Source organism: Excalfactoria chinensis, chromosome 1, assembly GCF_039878825.1.
Source record: "Excalfactoria chinensis isolate bCotChi1 chromosome 1, bCotChi1.hap2, whole genome shotgun sequence".
Lineage (NCBI taxonomy): Eukaryota > Metazoa > Chordata > Aves > Galliformes > Phasianidae > Excalfactoria > Excalfactoria chinensis.
The window spans coordinates 180,906,359-180,928,900 of record NC_092825.1 but is presented as its reverse complement, the minus strand read 5'-3'; the positions used below and the strand labels follow the sequence as shown (position 1 = coordinate 180,928,900).

Sequence of the window (22,542 nt, the reverse complement as noted above, 5' to 3'; positions counted from 1 at the left end):
AGGGCAATGAAAGCTCCCAGCTGCTTTAATTTGAACCAGGAGCTTCTTCTATGCAATATATAAAGTACGTATGGGTGGCACAGAGTTGGCTGTCAATTATCACAATGATAAAATAATGCACTGTTGACCCCAGTGTCCCAATTCAGTGAGCAATAGAATGGGATATGAAGGAGAGTGGCCACCCTACCAGGTGGGGTCTGATCCCCGACTCGTTGAGGATGACTTCCAGGGTTCTGTTGATCCATGAATTCCTGTAAGGATGTTTCTCTGGAGGACGGTAGAGATCAAATATCACAAGTTTATTCTGACTGTCTGCGAGGCGTAAGAAATTACTTAGCTTGTAAACTGACTGATTCATTGCCTGGTTTTGATCTGCCCTTGACAGGGAGCCCATGCATGAAAAAGGTTTGTCCTAGAAACAAGCAGATACAAAAAGGAAATCAATCAGCCAGTCGCATCTGGGAGTCTGCTGCATGCATGCAGGTCATGGCTCTGTGGAGGAAAAAGTTTGTCATCAGCCCTCAGCAGGGCAGGATATTCTACTTTACTTAGCCTTACTATCTGAGAAACAGGGACAACAGTCCTAGGCTGTGGTGGCACTGCTCCTGGGACCTGAATTGTCTAGTTCTCAGCTAGCCCTGCTGTGATTCTCTGTCCCACCACATCAGCTACATCACACAGAACACCTTGCACAATCTGTGTTAAGTTGATGGCTAGAGTCAATGCTCTTATGTTCTTCTTCAACCTATGTCTATAATTCTGTGATGCAAGTAGCTGTTATCTTCTTTCTCCAGCATGTTCTTTTGCTGCCATGATAAACAGCCACAAAAAAAAAAACACCAGACAAACATAACAGGTCTCCAAAGCCTAAAAGCCAACTGTACAAAACAAGAAGACCCTATAGTGTAAGGATCTCTACTGACTTTGTTCTGGCTCAACCAGAAACTTCCCTCATAATGTTCATCCTAGTATTAGCCAGATGGTTTCTCTTCTACAGCCAATTGATGACAGTCCCTTATGGTGCTTACCTTTAGGAACCATGCTCCAGCATTCAACTCCTTCAGGGCATCCCAGGAGAACAACGCTGCATTTTGAGCGGTGTCATTGGGATAGACCTCCTTGATGTTGGTTGTTCTGCTCAAGGTGCTGTCGTGCATGAGAAAAGGAACACCATCATAGCTGTTGGAGAGCAAGAATTCGGGTCACTTGGGGTGCAGTTCACTTAGTGCCATTTGTACAGTTCACAAGCAGCGCCATGCTAGGCAAGAACAGTATGTGGGCTACCACAAACGTAGTTGTGTGACCTCCCTCAGTACAGAGAGTGAGGTAGAAAAGAAGTACGACACTCAAAACACCAACCAATATTGCTGGATGACCCTGACTTGGTTTCCTCAGGGGCAGAGTAGAGATGGTACATTTATGCCTACCAGCTGCTAAAAGGGTGGATACAATATGATGTGAAAGGCACATTTTGCAGATGCCAGAGTGTTCTGGTGTTTTCTGGGACAGATAAAACCCTCAAGAGGTCTGTAAGCCAGACTAGGGTAGGAACTGCCTTTATATGCCGAAAAGTGTTTAAAATAGTGTATAGAGATGATCATAGAATCATAGAATCATAGAATGGATTGGGTTGGAAGGGACCTCAAGGATAATCAAGAACCAACCCCTTACCTCCATCACAGGTAGAGCCACCAACCTCCACAAGTAATACCAGACCAGGCTGCCCAGGGTCCCATCCAACCTGGCTTTGAACACCTCCAGGGATGGGAAGCACGTGCTTTGTGAGGTATAACATTTTCTGCTTACCTAATGGTGACATCCGTTTCAAGACCATCCGCACCATGTTCAATTGTCTTCTGAAATGACATCTCAGTGTTTTCTGGGGCTAGCTGAGGAAAGAAATGGCCCATGAGCAAAACGGTTTTAGGTGATACACTCTGTATTTGAAGTATAACAGCTTCTATGTCTTCTATCTGAAGTGTAACAACTTCTCCACACCTACCATTGGTGCTCCGCGGTGTCCAATGAGGGCTGGCTTTGGACCGAGTGTCCCCACTTCTCTGATGCAAGGAGAGTACATCCCCAGAGGTATCAAGAAAAGAAAGAGAAGGATAGCCAGGTATGGACCAACAATTATCACCTGAACAACTGAAAGAATTCGAAGGAGGAAGGCTAGAGTTAATCCATTTGGTAACATATGGGTTCGCCTTGCAGCTTGACTCTTAATACAGCCCTCCAGCTAAGTAACTGTTGGGCTTTATCCCAACCCTTTTAACATCTCTTCTTTCCCCAGATTTTCACTGTCTCTCCAAACAATGAAATCCAGGAGAACAAACTGCTCAAAGAAGGTCTTTGTACAAGTAACATTTTAAAGTTGCTTGCTTTCTCCTGCAAGTGACTGACCAAATTTCCATGCCTCAGACCTCGGGGATTTCTGATTAGCTCTTTATCCTCAAGGCTGGTAGCTACCTAGATAGCAACCAAAACTCTGCAAGACAGTATGCATATCATAGAATCATAGAATCATGGAGGTTGGAAGAGACCGCTAAGATCACCAATTCCAATTGTCAACCCATCACCAACATGCCCACTAAACCGTGTCCCTAAGTGACATGTCTACTCTTTTCTCAGTAATGAATATGGACAGACAGACAGGACAGTATATTATCTGAGCTCAAACCCTACAAATTTCCCTGAAATACTAAAAAACTAAAAGTCAACCCCAGCTGGAGCGTGGATATGGGAGGAAAGTGTTCCTTCACATTTGTTTTCCCTCACTGACATGCATCTTCTGTCATAAGGGGAGCAGAAAGCAATGTTACTATACCTTTCTTATCTGCTCTGATGGCATGCAGAGCCATGGGCCAGGAGAGAAGGACCATGATGGTTATTGCCCCTATGTGGAGATAGGGGGCTGTGATCTGGCAAGGAGAGAAAAGATAGTTTTTCATACTCTTTTATATAAAGAGTCAAGTGCAGATACAGGTAGAAAAAACACCCGAACACAACTGCACCTTCCCACATGATTCCTCTTCTATCCCACATAGGTTGAATCCACCAACCACCCCAAAATTCAGGGGAGAAAGATGTGCCCCCATCCAGCCCCAGCATGCTCCTCTCTTTGCTATGCAGCTCTCCTTTCTTCTATCCATCTGAAAAGAACCAGGCTGTCCTTATCCATGAGGGCTTGGCAGACAGTCACCTTCACCACCATGCCATAATTCATTAATATCTTCCAGAGAGCAGACATTTTATTCCAGTCTAATTCAACCCAAACCCATCCAGGTAACAGTCATCTCCAATGTAATTAAGTCTTTGAACTAATGGCAACAAACTTGAGTTTCCTAAGCCTTTCCTATTGCTCTATTCATGCCTGATTCTATAAGATTGAAAGGCTGAAGGAAGCAAGAGTCATTGAGAGATTTTGTGTGTGCGTGATGCTGTCTGCTCTGGACACTTCACACTTCCTTTGATAAGAAGCAGGATTCAGTTATTTAAACAAAGGCATCATCTGAGACGTCCAGGATATCTGAGATAGTAACACAGGGCTAAAGGACATGACATAGGATCTAGAAGAGATGCGTGTCCTTTGGGAACAGCAGCAGGAGGCCAAATGAAGCATCTCAAAGGGTATGGGGACACAAAATAAACAACACCTGTGGGGAACCCCAAGGTACATGTGGGGACCCAGATGCTACAACAACACTAAGCAGCAGTGGAGCAGATTTTGCCCCCACCTTCAGATCTGCTGAGAGTTGTGACCATGCACTCTGACCTTGTACATCCCACAGGTTGTTCCACCTTGCACAAGCGTTCCCCACCTACTCCCTAAGAACCTCAATGCTTTGTCCTCAGCAGATGAAGCTCTTCTGATTCACTGTGACTTTCCAAAGCATGCTACATAAAACAGCTGAAAACCAAACTTCAGGTCTTGGCTTCCTTTTTTCCAGTAGGAAATATTAAGTCAGTATAAAGGTTTAGGCAAACCTGAATAGGCTGCCAGGAAAATGCATGTGAAAAACACTCACCATGTGGAATTTTTTATTGATTACAAAGTAAAATTAGTTGTTTTGTTTTGTTTTTTTAAAACAGTCTCCAAGTCCCTCTTACCTGGAATGACAGGCGGACTGTTTTCCATTGATCTCCCCAGAGTACAGACAATATGAAGATGGCTGTGATAGAGAAACCCAGGACAAGAAAAGTCCCAATCTGGGGAGACAAAGAGGATATGAATAAGCTTGAGTATTTCTGCATAGAACGTACAATTCATTTGCCTGTCAGACTTGTTTAAGCAGTACAGACTCAATACATTCGGGATTCACGAGTACGTCAGTTTGGAAACATCTGATGGGACTAAAACCAGTGTCATTAATTGGATTTTCTTTAAGACAAGATTGATTTTAAGAGTTTGGTACCTAACCTGAGTCAGCCCTCAAGATTCCCTCTAAAATGAGTAGAGAAAGAGGGGAATTTCCAGAGGTGGTCTCTTTCCTCTAGCTTTATAATGAGAGACATCTCTCCCTGTGAGCTGGTGTATATGGAGCCTAGATGATCCAACGTTAAATCCTTTACCTGTAGCCAGCTGAACTCAGTAGTGATGAATTGAACCCAAAAGACACATTTCCATGGTTTTTTTATGCTGACTTGCTTTGCAGTGCGCTTCTGCAACTGTGAACACTTCATAGATGAGCATTTATTTTCTTAACTAAAAGGAGGAGTAGTTCATTCTGTTCTTTGATTACTTGCCCAGATTGGTACCAAAGCAGTTATGCCAGTATGCTCTTCTTGGCACATCATCTATCTGCTGAGCACTACATGCTAGTTGGACCAGCACCCAAACCATTCTACACATCAACATCTTAACAATCAGTCCTGAATCTCTTAGGGATCTCTTGGAAAGAGTCCAGCGGAGGGCCACAAAGATGGTGAAGGGCCTGGAGCATCTCCCCTATGAGGAGAGACTTAGGGAACTGGGTCTGTTTAGCCTTGAGAAAAGAAGGCTGAGAGGGGACTTGATCCAGGTTTATAAATAACTGAGGTGTGGGAGCTATAGTGGCAAGGCTGGTCTCTTTTCAGTAGTGCGTGGGGACAGGACTAGGGGCAATGGGCTGAAACTTCAGCATAGGAAGTTCCGCACGAATGTGCGCAAGAACTTCTTTACAGTGAGGGTGACGGAGCACTGGAACAGGCTGCCCAGGGAGGTGGTGGAGTCTCCTTCTCTGGAGATATTCAAGACCCGCCAGGACGCCTACCTGTGCAACGTGGTGTAGGGAGCCTGCTTTGGCAGGGGGGTTGGACTCGATGATCTCTAGAGGTCCCTTCCAACCCCTATAATTCTGTGATTCTGTGATCTCTTATACTCAAAGATACCATCCTAATGTTTTCCACAGATTGTTCTATGTCTTTTTGGTTCTTCAGAAAACCCGCTTTCAATAGCAAAATGATTATTTCCATTACTGAAATGAAGAAGCGGGATCAAATATCATCTCATTCAACTATTTATTTCCACTGCAAAGTTCATCATCATGTTACATTCTTCCCTAAACTGCATGGCGAGGGGCTCCTATTTGAAACATCTCACTTAACTTTCAAGTATTTCTTAGGAAAGCTGACTTTTATCCCTGCCCAGGGAGGTGGTGGAGTCACCATCCCTGGAGGTTTTAAAGAGAAAGGTAGACGTAACATTGAATGACATTGTGGGCACAGTGGTGATGGGTTGATGGTTGGACTAAATGATCTTAGTGGTCTTTCCAACCTTAATGATTCTATGATTCTATGATTATGCACAATTTTTTAGCAACAGATTCCTGAGGGTTTGCTTTTGTACCTTCAGAACTCCAGGTGACATTTCCAGAACTTCTCAAAGACAAAAAGAATGCCTGGGAAAAAACAGATTTCTGCTCTACAGTGAAAGCAGCTACTGCCTGCAGAGATTTGTGCTGTGCTCCTCAGCAAACTCCTCCTTTGCCTTTATGCTGCCACATGTGAGCACATCAAATATAGACACCTTCACCCGAATGAGTCACTGCAGGCTCCTTTTATAGTCAGCAAGGAAAAAAAGGGTGTGATTCATCTCATCTTAATTTAGATACCTGTGACCAGCTGGATGATTTGCATCTTCAGTTCGTTTCCCTCATCCAAAGGGAACCTGGGGTGACCAGCTCAGCTGGAAACATCGTTCTCATGGATAAAGCCTCTTGAAATTAACCTCTTCCCTCCCATTCCATCTCTCCCATAGTCTAACCAATTTTGCATGAAGAGTACACCACAGGTTTGATGTTTAAAACCTGGATTAGGGTTACCAAAAAGCCCTGACTCTACTCACCTTGTGACTCCAGTGCAGGTACAGCTGCTGGCCTTCTGCAAGCAAACACATTGCTAGGACCTGGAAATTCAAGAAGACATAGTTGGCATCCTGGCATAGGATGATAAAGTGTGTTTAGCGAGGTACTTCTGGAATGATTTTTGCTTCGGAAAGTCATTATACGCCTTGCTGCACAACGGCGAGGATGTTAGCAGGACAGATGTATGCTGAGAAATGTTTATTGCCACAGTAAATATGCTCCTGAAATGACCAAACATACGACAAAGCTGCCCTGTAGGATCAACATCTTCTCTGAGCTCTTCGGTAAACACACTTCGTGAATATAAACTCTGGCAGAGAGGATATAGCCAGGGCCAGCATCCATGACACAAATCTCGCCTGTTTTCTATGTATCTGTTGTAATTTGGAGGCATATCGTCCATGGGGGATATAACTTATGGAATAACTAATGTCTCAAAAAAGAAAATGAAATAAAATAATAATACAGAGCAGAGTGCAAAGGAGAGACCACATATTGACAGCAATTACAAGAAATGCAAACAGGCACATCTCAGAACATGGACATCTACCACTGAAGATTCAAAACCTCTACTTTGTATTGGGTTAATTTCTAGTCATCAGCTGCAGCCCTATGGCTGGCATGTTCCTTTTCCTGGTGGGATACGTGGGGAAGGCTCCCTTGAGGCACAGTGCAAACCCTAGTCAGGACAAGGGACAAACCACAAGGCCTGGAACACACAGAAGTAAAGGGTGAGAAAAACCAGTCCCATGGCTTTGCTGGAAACTTTCTTCTGTGCTCAGATAGCACAGTTTGGGGAGCAGCATCACCAGATGTTGATGTCATTGATGGAGATGTTAAAGAGCACCATTCTTTGTACCGTTCCCTGAGGGACACCACTGTCATTGATCTCCATCTGAACACTGAGCCATTGACCACCACTCTAAGAACAATCTCACAACCAGTTTCTTATTCATCAAACAGTCCGCCCATCAAATCCATCTCTTTCCAATTTAGAGAGAAGGATGTTATGGGGGACACTGTCAGTGGCCTTACTAAATCCAAAGAGATGACATCAGTGTCCATCAGTGTCCATCAGGGAGTCCATGACTCCCTTGTCCATTGATGCAGTTATGCCAACATAAAAAGAAGAAAGGTTGGTCAGAAAGGACCTGCCCTTGATGAAGCCATGCTGGTTATCCCATATCACCTCCTTCTCTTCCATTTGCCTTAGCACAGCTTCCAGGAAGATCTGCACAGAGGCAAGGCTGACAGTTTGGTAGTTCCCTGGGTAGTTCCCTGGATCTGTTCTGAAACCCAACTTCAAAAGAATGTAAGCTCTTTCCGACCCAGCTACAAATACAGTCTTTTTCCAGGACGATGCTGATTTGAAGTGAGATAAGCACAGCAGAGAATACAGATCAGTTTTTAAGTACTTCTTGACATGTTAGACACCTTTAATTTAATCCTACACCCAGTACACGATGGGTAACCGTGGGAACAGTTTGGAGGGAATTGAATTACTGTTGAAGATCTTAAGCCAGCCCCATTTAAATAAGCCACTTCAGAAATAAATAAATAAATAAAAATTAAAAAAAGAAGAAAAAAGACACTTTCAGAATCTTGTCTTTTCTGCAATCAATGTTGTAAAGACTTGATCCAAGCCAAAGGTGCATCCACTTATTTCACAGGGTGTGCTCAACCAGACTCTCCCCTGCTACTGCAGTATAACCTTCCTATGAATGATGCAGTACATCCAGGGATGCCACTGGAGGAAGAGCTCATTTTTATGAATGGAAACAGTAGCTCGTTATCAGTTTTCAAGAAGAATAATCACCAATCAGAAGGGACTCCTGCCGTTGCACTACTGAACACAGTAGGAGAACACATCTTAATGGGTTGGTGAGCAGAGGTGATGTGGACAAGATCTATGAATTCTTCTTATTACTTACTCTTATTTACTTATTCTTACTTAGTTATTCTTCTTATTACTATGAAGGTTAAAGCCCAGGTCCCTCTTGCCAGCCCCATCAGCTCTCTCAGTCTTACATCCAGTACTTGCAGTCTTCCCGTCTTTAGTAAGTGTGGAAATGTCTCCTTCCACCAGAGTCAGCACCCCTGACCATGGCAGGAGGGTTACAGCCACATCCCTTCCAACCCAAGCCATTTTGTGATTCTATGATCTACCAGACAACTGGTAATTAAGGCATGCTTCTCTAATGCAAGAGAGTTGGGGCTCACATCTCTGTCTTCCTCTTTCTAACTGGGTCACTGCCCACAATGTTATGATGAAAAATGATGGACAGTAGCTTCCTCATCCCACCTCTCTGAACTTCAGTGCCAATGGACAGTTCTGAGTCTTCTTTTTTAGCCTATGAATACGGAGGCTATAGCATTTCTGAACCGCTTTACTTTGTACAGTCACAAATGACTTTCCCAAACCCTTGGAATGAACACGGTTGAACTACAGAAAGAGAAAATATTATCCACTGGTGTTCAAAAGATTGAACAACAAAAGATTTTTCTTCTCCACTGAACCTGGATTGTCCTGCAGCTAGACCCCTCAGCTTAACCTTTTAGCTTTAATAGGAACAAGAAAACTGTCTTGGGGTGCAATAACAATTACACTAATTGAAACTGATCGTCTGAAGAAAAATTACACTGATGTATGCAGGCAGAAAGCATCTTTGCAGTCATTGCTTTATTGTGCAGTGTTTTGTTCAGCAGCTGGTGGGCTGAAGAGTGTTTGCTTCAGTGGTTCCCAATGAGGACGTGGAAGCAGGGCTGCAGGTTCTTGTTGCTCTAAGATCTCTCTACTCCAACAGCTCAGGTTTTTGATGTGATGTGTTTGAAGCATCAGTATAAGGAATGTTCCTTATACTTATAAGGATATAAGGAAAAAGTTCTTTACCATTAGGGTAATGAAGAACTGGTACAGGTCGCCCAGAGAGGCGGTGGATGCCCCATTCCTGGAGATGTTGAAGGTCAGGCTGAACAGGTCCCTTCCAAATCAAAAGATGAATCTCTGATCACAAAGAAACACTGACGGAAAACCTCAAGTCCTTCCTACAACAGGTAGGGAAACTGTCTCTACCCAGAACTGCTCAGCCAGAACATGGGAGCAGCAACCACAATGGTAAGAGTATTTAGGTGTAGCAGGGTTTCATTGTTTTTATAAGTTTTTGGGGCTGAAGGTTCATCACAGGCTATGCTGAAAGGCTAAATGCTGTGACAGGGAAGATCAGATTGTGATGGAGGTGTGTTTCCAGGCTGAGGCATTCTCTGAAAGAAGTCCTGTTAGAACAAGCATCAGTGTGTCATACTGCTGCCAGTCTCCTCCACATCCCTTGTTGTGGTATCATTGAATCACATTGGTTTGGATTGGAAGCAATCTTAAAGCCCATCCAGTTCCAACCACTGCTGTGTGCAGGAATACATCCCATAGAACAGGCTGCCCAGAGCTCCACCCAGCATGGCCATAAGTCAAGTTCCTCTGAGTGAGGAATTTCTTCCTCATATCTAAGCTAAAACTTTGCACGTTTTGAGGTAGCAGAAGCACGGATGGTCGTGTTGAGCACTATCCATTCTCTTCTTTTCTTCAGGGTCTATTCCCATTTAAACCACAGCCCTGATGGCATGGGGCCTCGTGTCTCCCAACACCCACTGCTCAACATAGTCGAGTTCTGAAATCTTGTCAAATTGACTGACATAATGATGCAAGCAAGCAGGGCAAAGTGCCTTTAGAAATACCCAGTGGCTTTGGGTGAGTGACTTCATGTTGAGGAGGAAGAAATGGAGTCTGAGTGCAGGGGCTGCCTCAAGAGCAGAGGCAACTCAGAAATGTTTCTCTTGTAGAACTTGCCTGGTGATAACCCCCAAACTCCAAGCTTCACCCTCTTGAGGGAGGCAAACCCTGTTAGACACATCAGACAGCACCAAGATGTTGGGAGGATCTATCTACACAATGGCACCAAGACAGAATCAAATACCCCAGGACACCAATTTCTCTCATGTTTACAATTGCATTTCTGGCTTTACTTCATCCATTGCCTTCCCCAATAGCTTGCAGTCATCACCTCCATGCTGCCAAGGACATGAAACTCCTCCAATAATTCTGGGCACTTGCTGATGTTCAGACACTGACAAAGCACAAACATGAGCTTGGAGCTGATCCAGCCAGGACCAGGGACTGAAACTGGTGATAAAATCCAGTGGTTTTGGTCACAGTGGTGAGTCAAAACCATCAGCCCAGCCTGGGCACGTGACATCCCAAAATGGAAGCAGATGTGAGATCAAGCATGGACTCCAGTTCTCAGAATTGATTTCTTTGCCTGGAGCTCTGCACGCAGAAGATTGGAATGCAGGGGTAGATCTGTGCTTATTTTGGGTTCTCTTTGAGGAAAATAACAGGGAAAAAGTTTGAGCAGGTAGCAGTGTTGGGAAATGCTCAGGTCTCCATACATCCCTGCTGTCAAAGCAACCAACTTTAGCTCCAGCTAAGGAGAGATGGAATGCATTCACCAAAGGGAAATCATTGAAAGAATGCATAGAACCTACAATTGTCTCAGAGACCTCTGCACTGAAAATGCTCTTCCATAGTTGGACATGAGGAGAAAGTACCAGAAATGCTCTGTGTACCCAGTCCTCCCCAAGTATCCACTCTCAGTGATGGGTGAACTTTGGTCTGACACATCAAAGCCAGCCTTATATTTACTTTATAGGCCCATAATTCATTCTTGCAAGGAGATATACTCACCAAAAGCAGCGTGATGTACATGAACAGGATTGCAGCCACTATCAGGAGAACCAGAGACCAGAGGAACCAGAAGCCTAGGTTCCCATAGTTATACCTAAAAAGGAATAAAATCTCATAACAGTGTTTGTGTTACATTATGACAGAGGCTGTAGGGAAACCATAGCTGGAGGGGAAGATGTCAGAATGCTGGAGGAGCTGCAGAGGCATTTCCCAAGGAGAGAGGGGGAAGCTTTACTTCCAACCCAAAGGCTCAATAAGAGTCAATGACATAATTACACCTTTCCTCCCTCTGATATTAGAGCTATCTGGATGGCATCTAATTTTAGGTGTTAGATTTACATAACGGTTGCCTACATAGTGCAGAATGAAAGGATTTGTTGATTATTCCCCTGTTTCAATTTGGGGGCATACAATTCTCTTTGCTCTGCAATAGCTGGTACAATGCTTCTGTTGCTAGCCACTACATCTATTTACACCTGGCAGTTATGTTCAATTTTATAGGATCACTGGATCATTTGAGTTGGAAGGGACCTCTAAAGGCCATCTAATCCAACTCCCCTGCAGTGCACACAGACACCCATAGTCCCATCAGTACTGAGACCATCCAACCTGACCTTGGGTGCCTGCAGAGATGTGGCACCACCACCTCTCTGGGCAACCTGCACCAGTGACTCATTACCATTGTCATAAAACAGTTTTTTTTCCTTATATTCAATCTAAATCTCCTCATTTTTAGTTTGAAACCGTTTCCCCTTGTTCTACCAACTTGAGTGCTGAACACTTCTGTTTTCACAGAGTCAGATCTTTGGCTCATGACTGAATTAGCATCCAAGTGGAAAAGAAGGAAAACACAGTACTTACCAGTCAAAGTTATTGTAGTCATTTTTTGCTTCACCCCACATGTACAGGAAGACCAGAGAGAAGCAGAAAGCTCCAACAAGCAGTGGGAAAAACACACATTCCCGCTAGGAAGGCAGAAGAAGGACAGCTGGTCAGAGCTTTGTTTACTCCAAAACAACCAGAGAAAACAGCAGTTGCTTTTAGGCTGTCCTTAAACATGTGGCTTGATGCAGGACGTCCCTTGTTTATAAACTCCCTTCAAGTACTGGAAGGCCACAAAGAGATCTCTCCAGACAGAGCCTTCTCTTCTCCAGTCTTAACAAGCCCAGCTCCCTCAGCCTTTCCTTGATAAGAGAGATGCTCCAGCCATCTGAGCACTTTCATGGCCTCCTCCGGACCCTCTCCAAGAGAGCTGGGGCTGCTCAGCCTGTGAAGACATGTGGCTCAGGGGGATCTGATCAGTTTGTATAAGTATCTGAATGGATGGTCTCCAAAGGCACTTCTGTGCCATGCAATGTGGGAGCGCTGTCACTGGAGCCAACCCTGCCCCAAATGGACCCAGAATGCAGCCAGGATTTGGACTCAATGACCCTTATGGATCCCTTCTAAATCAGGATTTTCTATGATTCTATGATCTACAGCTCCATCAGGTGCTCAGAGCTCCAGCCAGCCTGACCTTGAGTGTCTCCAGGGATGGTGCAACCACCACCTCTCTGGACAACCTGTGCCAGCGCTTCACCACCTTGATCATAAAAACACTCTTTTCTTACATCCAATCTAAAGCTCTTTTAGTTTGAAACCATTTCCCCTTGTCCTGCCACAACAGACCCAGCTAAAGGGTCTGTCTCTTTCCTTATGGCCCCCATTCATGGGCTCATCACCTGGTGCCAGGCCATTCCCTGCTGCCACATTTGCTCACTGCATGGTGGCACAGACAAACTAAGCAACACATCAAGATCTCAAAGCTAAAATCCAGAGCACTGATAGAAGTCATTTAGGTTGGGCTACCTTTGACCTGTGACATCAATCACTTGTCAGCTTGGGCTGATTTGTCCCGTTATGGAAGTCAATGTCTATGCTGATTTTGGGTTAATTTACCGTCTTGCAGCAGCATTTTCCAGGCTCGGTCCTTCTGCGCTGGTATCGCTTCCATCGGCAGCTGTAGAAACCAGCCAGGCAGGAGATGAAGGGCTGGTGCTCATATCTCTGCAGCAAGCGCCGACGTACCACCTTCAGCTTCCCGAACTTGATCTTCTTGAGGCTGGTGGAACTGGCCTCCATCTGAATAGCCTTATCTCATCTTCTTCCTGAAATGAGATCCCAAGAGTTACGGCACAACTGTGGCTGTCATCTCCTTTCCTTAGAACTCTAGAATCATAGAATGGCTTGGATTGGAAGGGACCTTGAAGATCATCTTGTTCCAAGCCCTGCTGCAGGTAGGTTTGCCAACCACATCAGGCCCCAGATCAGGCTGCCCAAGGCCCCATCCAACCTGGCTCTCTTATGGGGTGAGCTCTCCATATCAGCATTTTTCCCAAGAGGTTGCTGAGACTGCCATGAAAGTATGCAATGGACATCCCACCTAATGCTATATCCTTAATAGAGATGCTTAAAATTAAAGCATGGTTGTTGCAAGAACCCCTCCCCCGCCTTCCAGCAGTCAGTGGTGAACAATAGATGCTGCTGGTTATAACACCAGTGCTCTGCATTACCTCTAAGGGAACCTCTACCTCTTTTTGACTACACAGGGTGCTCTGGGAAAGGAAATTGTTAACTTAAGCACTCCATGCAGCTTCCCAAATCGTGTCAGATGAGCCTGAGCCTCGACTTAGCCACGGGAAACAGCTCAATAGCACCATGACCTGTCTGCAACCCCCTACCAGTTTAACTAGCTGAAGCAGGAAAGGGACTGAAGCCCTCCCAGTTCACAGTTCTCTTATCCTGGAAAAACTGCAGCTCTGCACAGACTGATCCCTTATGGAAAAATTATTTCCTGGCTGAAATATAGCTTTCCTGGCGGAGTGTTTCACGGCTAGAAAGAATAGCTGTAAATATGCACACCTGGGAGATCTGTTCACTGTCGGGATTTTAAACAAAGATTTTGGTGGTAAATTGTGAGTGATATAGTCACCAGGGGAGAAAATAGCAAAGGGGTTTGTGCCAGAAAAGAGCCATTTGACCAGCAGGACAAACACAAAGAAAGATCTGGAATAATATACTTATGTGTCGACTTAGAAAGAAAGAAGCACCATCATCCATCACTTCTTTAGAGTATGAAGATGCCCTGAGGTGCTTTCCTGTTACACTACAGAGTGTTTTGTTGCCCCCAGAAAACCTAAAATCAGTTTGCAGAAGCCACAGATAACACAGAAAGACAAGATGCAATTTAACATTGAAATGATGCATCCCTGTTAGATTTTCCAGATGTTTCAGTCTATCATCAGCTTGGGCACAAATGAGAAAGGATAGATATTGGATACCAGGAAAAGTTTCTTCTCCAAAAGAGCAGTAATGCATTGGCACAGGCTGGCCAGGGAGGTGTCCCTGGAGGTGTTCAGCAACGTGGCACATGGGGACATGGTCAGTGGGAATGGTGGGATGGGTTGGGGTTGGGCTTGGTGATCATAGAGGTCTTTTCCAAACTTAATGACTCTGTGATTAAATGAGACGTGAGAGTTGTCAGTTCAGACCACTGCTAACTGAGGTGTGCCATGCTCTGAATGTCTTCCTGAGGTGGAAGCCATTCAGGACAGACAGGGAGAACCCGATACTGTTTGATATGCTGGGGTCAAGCAGCTCCTAAAAGCTCACTAACGTCTTTGAGGATCCCTAGACCACAGTTTTTCCTATGCACAGCACCTGTTCTTCCCCAGCCCTTGATTCAAGCCTTCATCCTTCTCCTTCAGCAATAGGGATGAAGACACTCAAGCAAAACCATCTGTTTTTCTGTCAGAAGACCACAAGATTTACTATTGCACGAGGTTCACACATCAGTATTTGCCTATGAGCGTGTAGGATTTGACAGGAAAACAAACTGTGGGGACCTCAACACACTGTTCTCCCCATTTGGTTGGCTGGACATTAAACCTTTGTGATAGTCTATCTTTCTCATAAAAATTGCCATTGGATGCAGGTACCACTAGCTCCCTAGACATGCTAATCCCATCCGAACCAGTTTTACCTTTCAAAGGCTTTTTCAACGTCTAGCCTCCTGTGTTACAGCTTAGTCCCACTACCTCGTGACCTATTTGTGCGAGATACAGAGAGCAGTTTAAATTTTTCCTCTGTTATGTATTTCACAACTGTTTGGATGACTGCTGTCTCTACAGAGTTCTTGGAAAGAGTGAGCACAAAATCCCACATAATGGGAAACATTCAGCAAGGAGCCTTTCACAGAGCTCCAGTCTTTACCACAGACAAACCAACCAAGGTGTCATCTTGGTATCATCTCTAGGAGTTGAACTCAGTCATCCTTATGGGTCCCTTTCAAATTGGGGTATTCTGTGATCTTGACCAGATGCCTCCTTTTAGCACAAGAATGGTGTGAGGATGTCAGTTTGGGGATTCCACGTTCAGACCTTAGAGCCCTCAGTGCTCAGAGGGCTCTTGGCTCCAAATAATGTCCTGGTGGCACCCATCCCTTGCCAGCCTTCAGGAAATAATACTTAGGAAGCTTAAGCTTATGAATCTACACCATGGAATATGAACCTTTGGAGCTGTTTATAAGGAGAATTCTTTCTCTCCAACAAGGACTGTCTAGGAGATGTGGATGGTATCTTCCCATCCTTGCCTGCAGTCTTCCAGTTGTAGTATGGTATTCAGGAGTCATGAGAACATCTCTTCCAAGGTCTGTCCGAATCTGCAATGCCTCAGATCACATCAAACACAAAATCCGCAAGCATCTGATCCTAATAAAGATAATATTCCAGCTTCTGGGCCGAGAAACCAGCTAAAGGGTAAACAACATTGCAACATATGGCAGAGTCCAGAAGTCCTCAATAGGATCTGAAGCAGCTCAGTCACTACTAGTACACGGCAAGAGGCCTCACAGTACTTGCATTGAGATTTGAAGCAATGCTCCTAAAATTCAGAGGCTGTCTGCAACCGTGCTCATCCCCACCAGACAAAGGTACACAAGTGGAGAAGGGTGACTGCAAACCCTAAACCCATTCACTGGGAAAGACAAAAGAGTAAAGAGAAAGCAGGAAAACATACATCAGTAGGAGAGCAAAGTTTAGGGCTTAGTAAGTGAGCTGTGAAAGCAGTAACACATGTTTTCCAGCTCCGCAAGACCAGGAGACTTCAGGTCTTTCTCTAGCAAACAGACGTTGTTTGCTCACTGATAAAGAGTCCCCACATCTGCAGGCAGTGGAGCAGGGCTGCTCTGTTCCCACTGCTTGACAGAGGGTGAGGAAAAGTATGAGAAATTGCTCAGAAGTGGTGGGGGAAGGAGATGGAAGATAAATAGGAAACGTTCTGCATGATTTGAATGCAGAAGGTACTGCAAGAAGAGCTTGTTTGCGAGGCAGGAGTATGTGCAAGGAGAGGGTCTTTGTCTTTATTTTATCTTTATCTTTTCCCTTCCCCTCCTTTTTCCTCTCCTCTCTTTCCCTTTCCATTTCCCTTCCCTTTCCCTTTCCCTTTCCTTTTCCCTTCCTTTCCCTTCCCTTCCCTTCCCTTCCCTTCCCTTCCCTTCCCTTCCCTTCCCTTCCCTTCCCTTCCCTTCCCTTTCCTTTCTCCTTTCCTCTTTCCTTTTTCCTTTCCTCTTTCCTCTCCTCTCCTCTCCTCTCCTCTCCTCTCCTCTCCTCTCCTCTCCTCTCCTCTCCTCTCCTCTCCTCTCCTCTCCTCTCCTCTTCTCTCCTCTCCTCTCCTCCCAGTTTCTTTTCAGAGAATTTAGGACATTTTACATTGGAAAAGAAGACATTTCATCTAAAACATGACTAGTCATAATCTCCCTGTGGTATGGGATATTCTCTATATCCTTTCCTTTCCCTGGTAGGTGGTAATTATAATTTATCACTAAGATTTTCAACAGTTTCTGCATAAGCTCTAATTATACCTTCCATCTGTGTGGGATCCCAGTATGTGCAGCTCAAGATGAATTTCTCATGGACTGAATAGCAGCTGGATTGAAGCAGAAGATCACAGTCCTTAGTGCAAAGAAACCATAGAATCATTAAGGTTGGAAAGACCACAAAGATCAACCCATTAGTACAATACCTCTAACCCATGTCACTCAGTGTGGCATCCACTCTTCTTGAACACCTCCAGGCACAGTGACTCCACCACCTCCTTGGGCAGCCCATTCCAAGACCTCACCACACTTTCCCTGTCCCTGATCACTATCTGTGATATCCAACCTGAGCTTCCCCTGGTGCAACTTAAAAGCCATTACCTCTCACCCTATTGAAACGATTGGGCTTTACCATGAGTAGTAACATCTGAATCAGAAGTAGTAGGGGCTAATGAGGAATAATTGTTCCTCTGGCCTCCATAACAACATCTTTTTCATTTTTTCATTCATTTAATGTGTTGTTGTACACTTCCAATGCACAATGGCTGTGGTTTTCAAAGCTATGTGGAGGTTTCCACCTAGGTTAATGCCCTGTAATTTGTCACCACCAATTAAACAGACGCAAAGAATCAAACCTGCTTCAAACAAATTAACCTGCAAATGCAGATGAACCCTTTGCATCTCTTGGGGTTGCAGAGGATTTTTTGGACTCTTCTGGAGGAACCATCATAGGAAATGACAATCCAAAGCTGAACTGTGTTTTTGCACAAAGCACTTTTTCTTCTACCTCTGCATTCCCCCAAAACTGTTTGGCCTCCACATTCCTGCAGGAAACCCCTCTCAACACGTCCTTGTGTTTGGAGCACGTGTGTCCCCAGTGTTCACTCCCTGGGGATGACTCATTGTCCACAATCAGTTGCAGAAACCTCATTTAACCATAATCACCACCATCAGAAATTACAGCTGTTTTGCTTTATCTTCAAAGCACTTTATGGGCTGTGTTAACAAATGGATGCCCAGAAAATTACTGGCCAAACCTCAGAGCATTTGTAATGGATTTTGTACAAATGCTTTCAGTTTTGTGAGGAAACAGGCAAGTGAAAATCTTCATGTTTGCAAAAGGGTCTCATGGTGTTACAATAGATTTTCCCTTGCCTGCTAGGAGCAAAACGAGGATAAAGCCAGGGAATAGTAGCTTAAAAAATTAGAAGAGGAAGGAGAAAGAGGAAGAATGTGGAATAAAAAAGAAAGAAAAAGAAAAAAATTGAAAGAAAGGGGGAAAAAAGGAAAGAAAGGGAAAGAAAGAGAAAAAAAGAAGGGGTGAAGAAAGACTTCACAAATGCCACACCAGTGCTGGATCCACGTGCATTCCTGTCCCTTGTTATGTGGAAACTTCCTGCAAGTGACTTTGGTTCAGCAAAGGTTGATGCACTGCCTGAGTCTCTTCTTTTGCAAGGGATGAAGACATGAGACTGGCACGTGCAGGGGAATGTTTCTTTTGAGGGAGAACAGAAGGTAATTTCCACCCTTGGGTCTAGGGTTTAATTATTTTTGACTGATAGCTCCCTTATAAAGAGCTCTACCTCACCTCAACCAGATCACTCTGCTGCTCATCTGGAAAAGGGCTTCCCAGGGCTGCCTACCAACCCTCCTTCTAGGGGGTACCACCTCCCCAACTGCCCTCCAGGGAGTCCCAACTGTCCTTCCAGAAACTTCCGTGGCACCTCTCAAGTGAGGGCGGCCACCAAGAGACATCAGCCCATCTTGGTTGCCTCCAGCCCACATCAACCTCAGTCCCCGTGGCCTGCAGGGCAAAGGCACAACCTCTGTGTCACCATGGGTTCAGGTAGGGATGAGCAGGAAAGGCACCAGTCTCTGCCATGGGACTCACTGCTCCAAGGAAGGGATGATCCAGCGCCGAGAGGACAAAACCTGTGTCCATCTCAAGGTTATTCTCCAAGCCCAAAGCAATAGTAAGTACTATCAATTTTATTGAGGAAATTCAGGCTGAAGACAATTAAGTCTTCAAATCTTACAGCAACCACTGACCTGAGCATGGGAGATTTTTATACCTTAGCATTTTTTTTTCCCCACTGTTCCCCATGCAAAAAAATGTGGGTAGGACCCAGTTTAGCCGTGGAAGGGCCTGAAAAGCTGTGACACATCAGAGCTCTGAAAATAAATATATGCATAAAAATAAAACACTGATATTCCCCTGCATGAAATGACTATGGGGATAATGTGCTTTTCAGGGCCTGCTTTCCCAGGGTGTTTGTACAGCTCCCAGTACAACAAAGTTCTGACCTAGGGGCAGATCCCACTCGTGTAACACACACAGTGCAGAAAAGCCCAGGATGAAAACACAACACGGGGAAAATGTGAAGCAGGTGGTTTTTACCAAATGGAGAGAGTAATTACTTTAATAGTAACAGTAATTACTTTATTAATGTTTTCTTGCACCCAAGCAGATGTCATATTATATATATCCTAGAGAAGGGTAGATAAGTTATATGGTAGAGAAAACAAAGCGGGTTTATATAAGCACAAGATTAGGGGTAGTACCACAGGGTAGACCATTCGTGTAAACCAGGGCTGTGTGGTAAAGGATTCCACTTGCAAAAATCACTGGAATCATGTTCCCAAAAATTCCTTCCAGGCTTTTTGAATACACAGCCACAGAAAGATGAAGGGTTGAGAAATTCCAATCCAAACAGCCGGAGCGCCTCAAGCAATGCTGGGGTGTAAGTAGATGAGCAAGGATATCTTGGCAAGGACAGAAAGAATTTGATTGCTTTAAGAGAGGAAAGAAATGCGTGACGTTAAGGCTTCTATTAATGCTGATTCATTAATGGGATTATCCTGAAGTGCCCTATAGATGTGATAAACCATCAGATTTGGGGTCAGGACCCTAAGGAGGTTGTTATCTGCTAGACCAGAGCTTGGGGTGGGAGTTGAACCTCCCTACATAAGACTCAGCCCCAGTAGGTGCATAGAGCACTTATCACAGAGTAGTGAAGAGTCTGTCCTACAGCATATACGTTTCCTTGGTGTAGTGGGAGACCATCAACGCTTGGTCTTTCCTGGAAGCTTCTCAGCACCTTCTGGAAGTGTTTAAAGTTACAGCTTTGCTTTATACATGGGGAATATGAGGCATGGAGAGCAGCCCAGCTGGTCCAGATCAACAACCAAACCAACAGCAATGGCACGGTATCATTAAATTAAGCATAAAATGCATTACAAATCAGAAGCTGTTTAGACAGAGGGGTTACAAAGACCTTGCACAATTAACAGATTGGCAGCCAGCCCCAAAACACCCCAAAACACGGATCTACCACACAGAGTTCAGTGGGACACAAGAGTTGCTTTGGCCCTGTTGGTGGGCCATCTGCAGTCCCTTTCCTCTGATTTTGACCCTGAGCTCCTTCACGGAACTGATTTACAACCTATAGGTTTGGGTTACCATAGAATCACAGAACGGTTTGAGTCAGAAGATCTCAAAGCCCACCCAACCCCCAGCCCCTATATAGGCAGGGCCACCTCCCATCAGACCAGGTTGCCCAGTCATAGAATCATAGAATCACAGTGTTGGAAAGGACCTACAAGATCATCTAGTCCAACCGTCCTCCCTCTACCATACCTACAGAAAACCCCTAACCCATATCTCCTAGCTCTCTATCCAGACGCCTCTTGAACACTGCCAGGGATGGCGACTCCACCACCTCCCTGGGCAGCCATTCCAGTGCCTGACCACTCTCTGAGAGAAAACGTTCCTTCTTATGTCTAATCTAAACCTCTTCTGATACAATTTGTGGCCATTTCCTCGGGTCCTGTTTGTTGACAGGACAAAACCTCATTCAACTTGGCCTTGAGCATCCTGCCAAGGATGGGGAACCCACAGTTTCTCATGGCCATGTGTTGCTGGCAGTGGTGGCTTTGCCCCATGTCCTGCCCATGCAGGACTCAGCTCTGTCCCATGGAGCACATGGAGCTCAGCTCTGGGCTTTGCCCCGTGTGGCCCGTATCTTTCTAAGAAGTCTCTCTCCTACCACTGAACAGCAACTGTGGGATGGCAAAAAGTGCTCCCATAGCTCAAACCCAGCTGAGTGCTCGGGGGAAAGGAGGAGGAACGAATCCCTTGGAAGAAACTTTTACTTTTCTTTAAAAGGAGCTCAGAAAAGGGGGAAACATTTCTTTGAAGATCAATCCCACTTTGTGCAGTTCAGCATGTCCTGGCTCAGCTCCCTCCCTGCTCCTGTGAATTCCTGAGCTGTTCTTTGTGTTGTGCCGCTCAGGGATGATGATAAGATTGGGACACAGCATGAGGGACCCTCTGCTTTCCCCCCAGCTCCGGCCCCACTGAGGGCAGCACGTTGCCGCCAGCACCATCTCCAAGGGAAGACTTTGTCTGCCGGCCAAAAGGGAGGAAGAAAAGAGGTCTGCAGATCACATACCTCTGTCGGCAGCTCTGCAGAGTGCTATTCAGACTGGACAAAGGATGGGGGCCCTAGTCGGTCATTTCTCCAAAGCCCCCAGTATCAGCCCTCCCCAGGCTGCTGGAGTTAATAGGCTTGGAAGCAAAACACCCCTGCAAGGAAGGGATGCTTTCCATGTCGACAGCCAGAGCTTTTTCTTTTACGGCATCTCTATGCATCAAAGCTGGTCCATTCTTATGCAGTAAAACTGCAGTTCTGCTGTTTCCAGAGCAAAACACTTTACAGCTCATTAAACACTACTGCACCTTTGTATCTCAGTAAAGTTTTGAATGAATTTTGGAGTGAAAGGATGGTCTGGCACTCGAGAGCCATGTTCTATTTCCCTATCAAGTTGCCCAGAGAGGTGATGGGTGCCCCATCCCTGGAGACACTCAAGGTCAGGTTGGATGGGTTCTGTGCACCTGATGGAGATGTGGGTGTCCCAGTTCACTGAATCCAGCCCAAGATGAAGGCACTTTCATCACTCAAACTCAACAAGACCATCCCAACATGCCTCAAAAGACTGTCTGCACCCTGGGCTTCATGAGTTGTCTTTATATAGCTACGGCACTCAAGCACCAAAGGGCACTGCCACATAGAAGACCACCCCGTAGAAAAGCTCAGAGCAGTCAGACATCAGCTGATGAGATAAGGAAAGTGTTTCCCAGGACTTGGGAAAGTCAGGCACTGCCAGGCACATGATGCACTTTGCCCTGTTGTAGTGCCTCATATTCACAGAATGGCCAAAAAGACACATCCCTCCAAACAACATTCAAAATAACCCAAGAGGAAGGTGGGATAGGTACAGCCTGATAGCAGCAGAGGGAAGGAGGAGGTCACAGGCACGAAGCACTGAGGTGTGGCTGGATAATTTGGGGGAAGGAAAAGCAAAATGGTTTGGTGTCATTCACCAGCATTACTTGCACGAACTGAGTTTTGCCCAACTTGAAAGTGTTAAAAACTTTTCAGGGAAACAGAGCACTCAGGAGAGAGCCATGGTGACCCCACAGAACCTTTCTGACTGCCTTAAGGCATGAATCAATTAAAGCAATCAAGGAGCAAAGGTTAATCAGTAGCAAGTACATCTTAAGAAGTAGGCAGTCATTTAAAAAGCAATTGCTCTTGCCAATTCTGCCA

At 45.1% G+C, this 22,542-nt stretch overlaps 1 protein-coding gene across 3 annotated transcripts in view; it reads right to left on the bottom strand.

Moving 5' to 3' along the window:
• GDPD4 (glycerophosphodiester phosphodiesterase domain containing 4) overlaps positions 1-22,542 on the bottom strand; it is a 33,675-nt gene that overhangs the window by 8,195 nt on the left and 2,938 nt on the right. For 2 of the 3 annotated variants that reach the window (XR_011902644.1, XM_072326990.1), the window contains exons 2-11: positions 13,018-13,226; positions 11,941-12,044; positions 11,080-11,173; positions 6,326-6,385; positions 4,111-4,209; positions 2,828-2,921; positions 2,003-2,148; positions 1,807-1,889; positions 1,029-1,179; positions 188-412 (exon numbers count right to left, since the gene is read on the bottom strand). Coding sequence is in view for 2 of the 3 variants with exons in the window: in XM_072326990.1 (XP_072183091.1) it covers positions 188-412; positions 1,029-1,179; positions 1,807-1,889; positions 2,003-2,148; positions 2,828-2,921; positions 4,111-4,209; positions 6,326-6,385; positions 11,080-11,173; positions 11,941-12,044; positions 13,018-13,200 (1,239 nt within the window). In the remaining variant the exon portion in view is untranslated. Of the gene's footprint in view, positions 1-187; positions 413-1,028; positions 1,180-1,806; positions 1,890-2,002; positions 2,149-2,827; positions 2,922-3,014; positions 3,153-4,110; positions 4,210-6,325; positions 6,386-11,079; positions 11,174-11,940; positions 12,045-13,017; positions 13,227-22,542 lie in introns of all 3 variants that reach the window. The other variant, XM_072326989.1, reaches the window with a different exon arrangement.